Raw genomic sequence first — 13542 nt, 5'->3', positions numbered from 1 at the left:
AGGGGGTCCATTATAAATATTTGATTGGATCCTAAAGGAGGCCGAGGGACACAGAGAGGACTGCGGCGTCCCAGTGGACCACAGAAACAAGGACACTGCCACTTTTCTGTCTCTACATCTGTGGTGATGAAAATACTGCACAAAGATGTGAATGCAACTGTGCAGATTTACATATCAAATTTACATTTCACAAGGGGCAGACATTAGACTCCAAGTTGCTCAAGTGTGAGGTGCATGTCCAATTTGCTCATGTGTATACAGCCAGATGTCTACTGATTAGATCGGTCTTAACATGCCATTATTGCCATAGGTTGCCAGGCTTTTTGCAGATTTGAATTGGGGGCCTAAAGGTAATACTTTATCTACATTAGCTGATGTGCAGGTTGCTGCTTGCTTTTGATGTCTGATGTGGTCAGACAGAAAATACCTTTTTGCTTCACACGAGTCACACAAATTTGACCCCTAGACTGTTTGTGGTGAATCAACGCGAGCTGCACAAACACCCAGTGTACCATTTGAACAGATGATAGCTGTAAGCTAGCAAGCAATGGAAGCACCAACTGTGTGCGGGGGTGTGTGCAAGTCTTTGTGCGTGTTTGAGCTCAGCTCGTACTTAGAATTCCCCAAAAACTTTGTTCTTCTCTCATGCTTTCTTATCTCTCTGTACGTTAATCTGTTTCCTAAAGCCCCGAGATAAGTAGAAATGTTTTGCTCAAGTTGAAACTCATGCAGACATTTCTTTGCATCATTCGACGCCCCAGGCACATTTGCATCTAATCATGTGTTTCTATGCACTTTGAATGCAATCATCTTCTCTAAATAATTTGCTTGGCTTTCTGCACAATAAGACTGCAATTAGGCTACAGATTTTAAGGTTCAGTGGGTTTCTACAAATCTACTATTGACTACACCTTGTGAGTAGTGTATATTGGTATAACAAGTAGTAAATAGAGAAAAATAATCAAAGCTACATCTACTACAGTATGGGAGCTACAGCTCAGTCTGCGGGCTAGCAAATCTATAGTATGCTATACTCCGTGCACGAAATAGTTCACAGTAAAATCAGTAACACAACAGCTCCAGAGGTTTTAGGCTTCATGAGTATCAGCCCAGCCTTGCATCTTCCACAGTGTTCACCATGCACTACAGTTCCAGTGTGGCAGCACATGCACCAGTTGAGTGCCCCATGCAGCATTCACCGACAGCTCCCGGGCAGTTCCATCCTTTAAGTGACAGAGATGAACTTTCTAGTCATTGTCAGACAGAGAGAGGAAGAAAGAAGGAAAGAGAAGTGAGTGGAAAGGTGAAATTATGGTGGAAAGAGGAAAAGTGGAAGTGATGCTCGTGGAGTTGTGGAGGCGTAGAGGGTGACATGGGAGGCAACACAACAGATTATAGGGAAGAGAGTGAGGTGAAATGGAGTGGCGATGCAACAGAGGTGAGATGAGTGAGGAGAAAAAAGAGAAAAGAGAGACAGGACAGAGGTTTGGCTGAGCCGAGGCCATGCTCACTGGCTGTGGCTACAGATGAGGCTGACAGGATGAACATGGGTCGGTGACAATGGCAGCAGTGATAGGTGCTGCAGGCGGCCTATCAGATCCCAGACAGGAGGTGACGATGTGCTGATATGGACAGTGACAGCAGTAGCTGGGCTTCCATCCTTCACGTTCTTTATGAATCATGAAGCATCAACACAGAACGAGCAAAAGGAAACTGACATAGGCAGTAAAACATCTCCCCTGCTGCAAAGATTCACTTCTGATTTGTGTTCCTCAAAGGTTTTACTGTATTTTGTTGATAAAAGGCCACAAGTACTGTCACTCTCATTGCATCTCTTTGTTTGTCCATTACTGTAGCTACATTAAAGGATCAAAAGGCCACAAGTACTGTCACTCTCATAGCATCTCTTGTTTTGTCCATTACTGTAGTTACATTAAAGGATCTTTTGCTCATGGCCAACAACATCTTCCCCAGCACATGATGCTTTTACTTGTCTATAATTTTATCATTAAAAACACCAACTAATTTTAAAAACACAAGTTGCTTTTTATTTTCTGTACTCTATGTATCAAGATGTTGTATAATACTTGCAAAACAGATGGAAACAGCTGGTGCTGCTGATGAGTCAATGGGGGATGTAGCTAGCGGTGTGGTTAGCTATCATGCTCTGAGCTCCCATGCTGAGCAAGGACAGAGGGAGGAAGTAGAGAAGAACAGGAGAGAGGGAAACAGAAGATGAGGAAGAACAAGAAAAAGAGTAAAAGAGAAGGACAGAGATAGGGTAGGAGGAGAGGGCTGACATGCCCTGGGTGAACCGCCGTGCTACCTTGTTCCACCAGCCCTGCCCCCCCCAGCCACTGCTGCTACAGCTGCAGAGACAGAGGCTGGAGCTGTGGTCTGCCTGCTGCCCACTGGCACACAGAGTCCAATACCCAGTCAGACATGAAGAGAGAGAGTTACAAGTAAAGGAGCAAACGAAGGAGAGAAACAGGTGAATGAGGAGCAGGGTGTAAAGATGGAGAAAAGGCAGGAGTGGAATTTAGAAAAAAGGGTTAGAAGAAAGAAGGTGAGGGTGAGTCAGAGACACAGCAGGAGGCAGGTGGGCAGGGTGGGGGGGAAGAGAAAAAGGCGGAGACAAACGGGACTCATTAGTTTACAGAAAGCGGGGAGTATACATCAACTGTACACAAACCGGTGACATTATTTAACTGTGACAAAATCTGTCAGAAATGAAGCTTTGGCAGAAGCGTCAGCAGAGAAAAATGTCAGGGAGGGACACACATCTCGACTCATCTGAGACTCTCTGTCTGTCTCTGCTTCCATTTTGTCCCTACATGTACCTGAAAACAGCACTGTTGTTAAGATGATGGTGATGACGACACAGGATCGAGGCAATGTTAGTAAATGTTAAATCTGCAGCGCTCACTGGCCTTAGTACGTCTGTAATTTACAGCACGCTGTGAAATTCACTGTAATCAAGGTAAAATACTGTACTGGGGCTTCCAGGGATTCGAATTATTTTTGAGGCCAAACAATCAAGCCAATTTACGTCGGTTATGTGATTAGTCATGACGTTAATACCACCACGTGCCTGTGACATATCACTGCGACGTGAGAACTGTCCATGCACCGTTTGTTTTTGCTGCTTTATTGTTTTTTTTAGAGCAGTAGCTGCTTCTTTTTATCAGTTCACCCAGTGACGTTGTCAACTGCTCAAATAATCAGTTATTCATGCGCATCCCTAGTGGCTTCCCTGATGTGGTAGGGATGTTTATTTAATCCTTAACTTTGTACTTATAACCATATATGTTATAACTACCACCTGAAATCAGCATGTGGAGGCAACGTGACCCACCTCTGTGTCAGCCCAGGGACACTGATACACTGCTGTGTGTAATGCATTATTCATATGATGAGAATATAGTAGCCTACCGCGTAAAGCTTCTGCACTGATGTAATGTATCACAGTTGTCTTTTACTGAAGTGCTCTTTCTCATTCTTGACTTTTTTTTTTTAGCTACTTCTCATTGTCTGACTCATTCACCTGAGGCCCTCACACCTCTAATGGAGTACCGCTTCCTAAGAAAGTGAGTGAGAATAGGGTGTTTGAGAGCGGTGACACAGCCAGGCCACACACCTGGGTCACAGCGTGGGAGTTAAAGAGCTGAGTGGATGTTCAGACTAGTTCCCATCGCAAAGCTTAACGGTGTCAGAGCGGCTGCTGTGAGTCATGTCTACTGAAGCAGCATGCTTGCACACACATACAAACGTCACTCAGACACACACACACACACACATCTATATATAAGCAAAACACACACACATACTGTACATGAACAGACTTGGTGTTTGTGGTTCATTAAGAGAAAGTGCCGTTCTCCCGATGCTCCAATACTCCCCCACTGTCAAAGTTGAATGTCAGCCGCTTGTACGAACTTTACTGATTCTTCCATACGTTGAGTTTTAATTGGTAGGATTACTCACTGATAAGTTCTCATTTCACTGACCACAACAGTGCAGAAAATACCTCAGTAAGTGAAACAGATTTTAAAAAACACTTTTGTCAAGAAATAGTGGATTTGTTTATATCTTGCTCTCCTACTGAATTAGGAGCAAAGGTAGTTACCAAATGAGGAAAGTCATTTGTGAAACGTGTCTCTGAGGCACAAATATAAAACAAAGTCATACTGTCTAGCTTAGCTTATAGCAGAGATTTTAAATCAATGTTAAACCTTCATAACAAAGTGTCATCTATTACAGAAATATAGACAAAAACGAAGACAAGCACACAAACACATCCACAGCTTGCTGATCAAATTCAGTGTTACTCCGAGTTTTACTGTACTGTACTTCAGGCCGAGCACAGTGAAGACATAACGGAAAGAAACTAGTCTCAATAATAGTGAGAAATGTCCACTAAATGACCTACAAATAAAAACAAGGCTTACAAATGTTTAACATTTGTTCAGAATGTTTTGTTTTCATTTGTGAATTGTGAACAAACCATCATACACATCTATAAATGTATTGTTAGATCACGCAACACATTTGTCACTATTACTGAGACACATTTTCTCTACAGAAGATACAAATGAAAAAGTGTCCGATTACTGTCAGCTCATCACCACATCAGATAACGAGTATGGAAGAAACAGTTAGCTTAGCTAACAGTTAGCAAAAATGCTAATCCAACTACTGCTCTCGGTCATTTTAGAGCTGGTGTGGACATTTATGAGTGTTATCTCATTAAAATTATTAAAATTTTGATGTGAAAATGTAGGCAAAACATTATTTATTTAACAGTTGTTTTGTAATGTAGTTATTACCGCAGAAGGAAACAAAGATGAGGGAAACACTGAAGTTGAACTGAGATGAAATGAAGATGTGATTTTGCTTCTGATAGCATGCTCTCTGAGTTTATATAAAAATACTGTCCCTCTTACCAGTGTTTAAAGGCACATGCCACCATTTTGGTGGAGCAGAACATTAAAAGTCTAACTGGGTCTGCTGAGTCTTTCTTTCTGGAAGAAAAGCTACATTTTCTAGGTTCCACCCTGCTTAAAGTGAAGCTCCTCATCTTCCAGGTGTTAACACTCAACCCCTGGCAGTGATCAGCTTACACAGGATAAGGTTTTAGGTGAAGCGTCCTCCAACATGGCAGCATGTTCCTCAAACCAGACCAACTCCAAACAGCATGCTTATATTCATTTTTTGTCCCCCTCAGTAGTTATGCACATACCAAACCACCAACTACCAAACATTTAGCACCTTTACATAAACTACATACTGCTTGATGTGTGTTCACAGATATGAATGGCAGATTTACAGTAATGAGGGATACGAGAACTATGTCCAGATGACACTTACCAGAGAAGTTTCGAGACACCAGCATGGTAGTAAGAATGGCCCCCTGCAAAGAAAACAAAACTGTAACATGATCATTTTGACATTTTTGTACAAACCGTTTCACCACTGTGCCACTGACTGATACTCCACAGCAGTGATTCATCAGACATGCAGGGGATCAACGCTTTTATATGTGCAGATCTTTAAAAAACAAAAATTGGTCTCTCCTCGGAAAAATGGTGACTCACAACAGGTGATACTTAAAATTCATCAGCAAGAAATACAAAGACAAACGTGCACTGAAACTGCACTACAAATGCAGTTTGATTGACAGGTTAGGTCTCTCTCAGAGTGTAGACTACACACTAAAAAAGACCATGAGCAAGTTTGTAAACCACTGAAGAGACATGTAGAGACAAACACAGACAACCTTGCAAAGCACAAATCTGCCACTTCAAGAAGAAAAAACATTCAACTAAAGATGTCCTGATCCGATAAGTATCAGTATCGACACCGGTATGGGTATATTTCACAGGATCCGTATTGGCCAGAATAAATTCAGTCCAAAACAATGAAAGCTCACTCGTTCCAACCAGAACGTCACCATTTTCAATATGTCAGACATTTAATGAACATTTACTGTAGGTAAATATAAATATCAGATTGGTATGGGCAGATATTTAATATTAAAGGAACTGGATCCAAAAAAGCTAAATCGGGACATTCCTACATTAAACTAAATTTGTAAACTACTGCAAACTCCTTAAGTTAATATGAAAGCATCAACATTAGGACAAGACAGAAAGAGCAGGTCAAAGTTAGGGCAAATTAATTTAAATACAGTATGTAGTATGACTGCAAACTGAGTCAGCAAAGTCGCCTGGAGAGCCAAACTGTGCCGGGATGTAGCCTCAATAACTAAAGAGACATGAGAGAAACAAAGACATAAAAGAAGAGAAAGAGCGAGACAGAGACCTAAGTTACGCAGCTACTCCTGGCACTAAATCTCTGAAGAGCTCAATTACAACAAGAGCCAATAACTTTTTATGGAGCTATAAATATGGTACTGAACTGCAAATGGACCAGAGTATCTAAGAGCTGTGGAAGTTAATAGCACCTAATATTTGAATAGCTACAATGAGAAGCCACAGCAAGACCAGCGTGAGAAAAAACTAACAAATGTGCTTGTAAATTTTTTCCATGTACTTATGTGTATTTATTAGCTGTCGTATACCTTTTACAGTGTTAGAGAAGTCAGCTTGTGACATTCTGTGTTGTCCCAGATGGTTTTTGTCTCTCAGCATGTTCTGTCTATCTTATACCATTTCCTAAGCATAAACACATTGAGGTGTACATGTAAAGGCGGGTACAAGGCCTCTAGGTGATGCGCTGTCATGTTTCATGTAACATCTGGTAACAGACCTACAATAGATGTTGTGTGTGCAGAACAAACAGTAACATTACAGTATGGAAAATCAGGATGACGACATTAGAGTGGAAATGCATATGAAAAATCACCTATCATATTTACTAGGTAGCTGAATGTCTAACCTTGCTAGTGTTCATTTCTTTTTAAAGGTGAAAAGCTACAGACAATTGGTTCAAGCTGATGCCATGTCGGCTGAACGGTCCAACATTTGCCTGTAGCCACCTGTGCTCATGCTTCCATGTGCTGGAACGTGTGCCAAGGACGGCAAATACAGCAGGGTAACAGTGGCATGCTAAGCTGTTGTATCCACACAAAATGTCAGCAATAAATCAGCAGAGAAGGAAACTATGCCTGTAGGATCCCCTTACTGCCTCTGCATGTGAGCCATCTCCATTGAACACATTTAGATTGATCATTATTTTCAGATCAAAGCAGTAAGTAGTAGAAATACTTTGCAGTAATGGGAACAAAATTCAAGAACAAAGTGGAGGAAAGAGTTATTTCAACCCACATAATAACTTATTAAAGCAGAAGAGGAAGATGTGGGACAGGGTGAGCTTGCAAACAGACCTTCAGTTTCCTCCTGGCATTGAATTTCTTCAGGCACTCTACAGTCTCCTGTCTGTGCATCATCGACGCCACTGTAGATCGTTGCTGGAAAACAGAAGAAGAAAAGGAGGAGCAGGAGAAGAGGGGGATGACAAAGACAGGGGGTTAGAGTTAGGTGTCTTTTCTAAACATACAGTAGTATAACAACATGCCTGCTTGCCTGTCTCAAGCAGGGACACTTACACAGACCCATGGGTGCTTGAGGGCCTCCTGAGCAGTGATCCTCTTGGCTGGGTTGATGGTCAGCATCTGGTTGATCAGGTTTTTGGCCTCTGGGGTAACTGTGTCCCACTCTGGGGAAGGAAACTGAAGGAATGAACAGACCCACGTGTGTGAACATTCATAAAGCTGTTCGACCGAGAATTAGTCAGAAAACTTTTTTATAATCAATTCGGACATTTTCAAGCTAAAAATAAATTTCTTTTCACCTGTTTACAAATTCAAACCATCTACATTGGCTCTCAAATTCAGTGTAAAATTCACAAGTTACAGTATCTATACAGCAGGGAATCTACCAAAAACCTTATAAAGTCCAGGGACAGTTTTGTTGTATATTGCATAATTCTGCTAACCTGTTTATTAACTGAAAACCCATGATGGCTATTTATAGGACCCTCTGGGCTTCAAATTCCAGCTGTCTTGGATTGTTATCATGGTTTTTCCTTGACTTTCTTGTTGTCATTGAATGTCACCTGTCATACCCTCGCCAAGACGACTCAGCCAGGGCTGATCAGACCCCAGCTTCTGCCCTAGCAGCTACCCACATATCCCCCCTCATCATCCACAGCCACCTTGAGGCTTTCTCTACAGCTCAGTGATGCTACGAATGGCCCTTCTCCTATTCTCTCCTGTGATGCCAAGTGCAGCACGGGCCCTGCAGAGAGACTGGCATACAAAACCTCTCCAGCCCGGCTTCTGGCAGTCCTCGTATTTCTCATATTTCATCACATTTCTCCCTCTTTCTCTTTAAAATCTGAAATGCAAATATCCCTACTGACAAATCCTCAAATACAACAAGAAATCCTGAAATCTAATAACAAACACAGGCCAAAGGCAAGATGTTGAACCCAGGATGTTGCCGGTGCTTGTGTATTTAACAGTTTGGCCACTACGTCTCCCTGTGGTGTGTGTTTTTCAACAATATCAGCACAGGTCCCAGCAATTTTTGAAGAAATTTTAAACCCATCAGGTCCTGTTGTGTTTAGGTATAAATGTTGAGGTCTGTACTCAGAATCACTGCAGGCCTCTCTCCGTTTGGCACGTCGCCGAAAGTGATCTAAGTTGAGGCTCCATCTCTTGCACCCCTTGAAATGTGACTGAGGTGATTGAGTTACGTAACTGCTGCCAAAAAGGAACAAGGGCAGCGAGAGGCGGGGGGAGGGCGACACAGCAGGAGGCGAGAGGAGACTCACATCATAAGCCCCAGCCTTGATCTGCTGGTACAACTTGTGCTGGTCCTCGTCCCAGAAAGGAGGGTAACCCACCAGCAGGATGTAGAGGATCACCCCTGAGACACACACACAAACACATATGGACATACACACACAGACAATGTCCTTAACTGTGCTCTAGGAAATGCCATGTGTGCTCGAGTCTCTCTGTACAACTCACCGCAGGCCCAGATGTCCACAGGCTTGCCATATGCCTCCTTCCTCAGCACCTCAGGGGACAGGTACCCCGGTGTGCCAGCAAATCCTGCAGTAAACACACACACACACACACACACACACACACGCACAATTGACTGACATACTCAAGGCAGCAGATTACGCAGCCACTATCCTTGGATCAGCATGAATAGAAAGCGTGATAATCTTCTGTACGCTTAGGGCTGTTCATCCCCACAGTGGTCTGAGATGTTAAGGACAGATTTGAGGCTTTAAGGTCAGATGATTGTGAAGGACTCTCACAGATGCCATCACTGATGGATACAGATGTCTGTAGTAGAGATCCCAGTGTTAAAGTGCGCCTCAGCAATGCTAATCCAACACCAACAGGTTCACCCCCATCACTGTTTGTTCTTTCTCTGCTCATTAATGATTAAAACTTGCAGTAGTCTGGATCTCCAGGGTCAGAGACATTGATTTTAATGATTAAAAATAGAATTAGCCGTGATGATCACTAGGGGAAGTGCATAGGGAATAGAAATGGACGTTCTTGGCAGTAGATCAATGCTAGTACACCTTTTTTTTTTCATTTTTCAAGTGTTTATAAAATGGTGCATAGGCTTATATCTTTACAATTTCTCCTCAATGGCCACAAGAGGGTGCACATAAAGAATAACAGAGCATAAGAAGTTAGTAACTTTGAGGAGATGCAATCTTTTCCCGAAGCTGAAGTCATTCAGTGTCAGTGAACCTCCCTTAGTTACTCTCCTATATTTTATGTCTTAAGGTCTTTTTCCCTCCATTTTTCTCAAATAATTGTTAAGATTCTGTGGAGCTCCTTAGTAGTAACAGTAACTGAACCTGTTCCATCACTGTAATCATGAGCTCCTTTAAAGCTTTAGATCAAGTTTATTTTTATTTTATGCAGCCAAAGTTTAACCAGGGTGAGGGCAGAAACCTTGTTTGCAAAGGAGCCCTGGCATCAGCGTCCAGCTCAAGGCAAGAGCAGAAACATAACCACCATCAATGTCGAGAATTAAAGTCGGGGTAAAGTGGGAATAAATGTTCTATGTTTGTTGCACCACAGGATGTCATTAACCATCCAGACAAATCTGCATGATTAAAAAAATCGCCAAGGATATAAAATCAGCTCCCAGAATCATAGTTCTCAGTCTTTTCACATTTTCAGCAGCTGTTTTCTAACACTGATAATGGGTTTAGAAACAAAGCACTGATTTCGCTTTAACCTGACTAAACTTAAATAAGAAGCAAATGAATGTGTCACCATTAAATTTACAATTCCATGGATGATACTGAGTTTAATGATTTGTTTGCCCTCTGAAACCTACTCCAAACGGCTGGAGCAGAGAACACAAAAGCTTCACTTTCCCATCTCTGTTTGAACACTGGGACACAGCAGGTGCCTTGTGATCTAACATAATGACTGGAAAATGAGCTCCTTGAAAAAAGTTTGCAATTTATCTAAAATAGCTTTTTGAAGAAAAATATACCAATGATTCAAACGGAGCATAGAAAGAGACAACCTGCAGAACAGTGATGTTGCAGTGTGATACACAGAGTCCAACCTACAAGCCACTGTGCTGGTGTATTGAAGTATAAGTCACCATAGTCAAGGTGTTTCTAAAGAAAAACATGACCTGTGTGTGAAATAAGATCCTCTCTTCAGTCCAGTTTTTTTTTTTTTTACAAGTGCAGATGTGATTAACTCCGGTTTGTGCTGTACCTACCAAACCAGGCCTGCTGATCCCCCTGCACCTCGATGGCCAGGCCAAAGTCGGCCAGCTTCACTGCAGCGTTCTTGCATTTGCTTGCCAGGAGAAGGTTCTCGGGCTAAAGTGAAGAAGGCAAGAGAAATAATGTCACCAAACATTCTGAAATGAAGGAATGGGGGCACACACACATGCACCATAAAGACAGAGATGCCGTTTCAATAACGCGCACGGACACACAAAAGCTACACAGTAAAAGTTAGCCCACATTTCAGCCGTGCGTAAGACCCAGTCAATCCGCAGTGCTTTTTTGTCCCAGTCTCACGTGGCGTGCTGTGGTCTATAGGCTCCATCTCTGTGGCCCAGATAATCCAACCAGCCTCATTATTCTCTGTCAGAACTGGAGTCTAATAATGGGCTGCTATCCCCACTGGCCCCTGCCCTCTCCCACTTCCACTCCCCCTACACTCTCTCTTAATCCCACTTGATCATTGCTCCTGTAAAAGAAACCGCAAACCTTGAATGACAAATAAAGAACCGGTGGGAAGCAGCAATAAAACTATATAAAAAACATCCATCATGATATTCACGATGATGGGAAATCGGCAAACAGGCTAACGAGGTTACCTACGTGTTGGACAACTCTGAGTTAGTATGACTCCTTAGGAGATCAGCTAGGATCTCCAAGGCAACCCATATTTCTTTGTGTGGTGAGAGGACATTTCAGGTCAAAGCCAGAGTCCTAGCTGTCCCACTCTTACCCCTATGCTAAACTCCAGATCAGATAAACAGCAGCTCGGCCGTGAAGCTGCCTATATGACCGAAAATCCTCTGTACTCAGTCTGTTTAGTGTACTGTACAAAGTGCAGCTGTGCACTGTGCATGTACTGCCTTGAGTATAACTATGTCAACATTAACAGCTGCAGCCCAAGGCTTTGACAGATATTTAATAGCCTTCCACTTATACTGATGGGTGTATTACTAGGGGCCTCTAATGACCAAAACAAAAGCCCACTGGGTACTGTTACTTGTATAAAGTTTTCTCCTGTCGTTCAGGGACTAAAGTAAGTCTCATTAATGTCACCTAAACAAGTCTTGCTTCTCTTCCAATGAGCTGGCATAGCTGTTTCCTAAAATGCACCACAGTAAACTGCAACACAAGTGCAGACTTACAGCATAGAGAGAATGAGGACATTGCATTTATATTTCTGTCACTGCCTCCCCTGCATTGCAGCAGTGTGTCTTTGCATCCTCTGCCTCCCTCCCTTTCCTCTCTCCCCTCAGCTACTTTGTTTAAAGGAGAAAACATAGTGTGTATTTAAAGTGCAGTTACTTAAAAATGGGCTTTTATAGTCTTTGAGCCCATAAATAAAAGAGAAAATGGGCAAAAGCGAGAGACTGTGAGTGAGCAAACAAGTAATCCTAAGGCCTGGTGCCTGCCTCTGTTCTCCCGGCTCCATTGCTTAGTTAGGCTTTACTCTTTTGTAATTGGCAGAGTCAGAACTCGCCAACATTGCAGCAGTAAGATAATCTGTGAAAACGGATGTGGGTGGAAATTCTAATGAAGCGTGCGCTTCCATCACAAAGCTGCATAAATACAATGTAAAACATCCAGGTCACAGTTCAGAAATAACAGCAGCAATCGCCATCCCTCTGTGACATAAGGGCTCTTTCCCCTCTCCATCTCACACACAGCTGAGCACATTGATGACCTGATGACTAGCAGCTGGTTTGGCTGAGGGCGAGAGAGAGAGACGGTGAACAGAAGCTGCATTCGAGGCATGAGTGGGTGTTTGAACGGTTCCCAGCCTTTTCCCTTCCCATATATTTCTCTGTCTGCAGAGGAACTGGAGCTACTGCGGCATAACTACCTTGTTCAGAAGAAGTGATGGAGACAGAGGCCTCCGGTAAGGAGGCTCTCCAGTGTGTGTAAAGAGACACAGCTGATTCTACAATGGTCGTCTAGATTTAAGCCAGGTCCTAACCTACTGTATTGTTTTTTGATACTATTCCCATTTTTTGATACTATTCTGAAAACAAATACATAATCAGTCAAGTTGGAAAACTTCTAATTTTAGAAGAAAACCACCTGCTCATCTCATTTGCCACAGCCTAAACCCCAACTCTGGGGCTCTTGTCACCCAGACTGTCCTCAGTCATCACACTGTGACCTACTGCATGAAATGCTTGCCCATGCTTCGATATGAAACTAGATAGGCGCATCAGCTAAATAAAGAAATAGCCACAACATTTCTCATAAGCACAACACGCCTTTGCTGGAATGCTAAGTGACATTTGCATAGAAGAGATCCACACCAGACAAAGTGCATCATGCAAAACAAGACTGGACATACAGCGCATGCATGCACAAACAAACACTACAAGGTACAAGACATGACAACAAAGGACTCAAAACAGTCTGGACTTTGTTGAGTATAGCATTAAGCCAAATTTCATTACTTTTAAATTAGCTGTCATAGTAAAAAATCACACTAAACAAGGCAATGTTGCTATTTCTTGCTGTACATTTTTACTGAAAATGCATCTAGCTCTGCAATAAATACAATTACAATAAATCAAAAACTTAATATGAATCATACGACATATCTATAGAAGTGTACACAACATATCTATTACCCAAACTTCTAAAAAAAAAAAAAAAAAAAACAGCTCAGGCTCTGCACCAGCAGACAGTCTACCACTAAAAACAAATGTCTCTACACCACAAGTTAATTGAGGGCGGTTAACAGAAAATGATCTGCCATGTTTGAAGCTATGAAGGTCGCACCAGGTGCCGTTTAATCAATAGGTGACATCTCTC

At 42.4% G+C, this 13542-nt stretch overlaps 1 protein-coding gene across 9 annotated transcripts in view; it reads right to left on the bottom strand.

The window, feature by feature from the left end:
* camk2b1 (calcium/calmodulin-dependent protein kinase (CaM kinase) II beta 1) overlaps positions 1-13542 on the bottom strand; it is a 66572-nt gene that overhangs the window by 28038 nt on the left and 24992 nt on the right. For all 9 annotated transcript variants that reach the window (XM_020588473.1, XM_020588465.1, XM_020588464.1 and 6 more), the window contains exons 7-12: positions 10740-10842; positions 8996-9079; positions 8797-8891; positions 7568-7690; positions 7346-7429; positions 5368-5410 (exon numbers count right to left, since the gene is read on the bottom strand). In XM_020588473.1, coding sequence (XP_020444129.1) covers positions 5368-5410; positions 7346-7429; positions 7568-7690; positions 8797-8891; positions 8996-9079; positions 10740-10842 — 532 coding nt within the window. The remainder of the gene's footprint in view (positions 1-5367; positions 5411-7345; positions 7430-7567; positions 7691-8796; positions 8892-8995; positions 9080-10739; positions 10843-13542) is intronic.

The sequence above is a fragment of the Monopterus albus genome, unplaced genomic scaffold (genome assembly GCF_001952655.1).
Source record: "Monopterus albus unplaced genomic scaffold, M_albus_1.0 scaffold542.1, whole genome shotgun sequence".
NCBI lineage: Eukaryota > Metazoa > Chordata > Actinopteri > Synbranchiformes > Synbranchidae > Monopterus > Monopterus albus.
The sequence above is the reverse complement of the archived record's forward strand: the minus strand, read 5'-3'. Positions and strand labels throughout refer to the sequence as shown.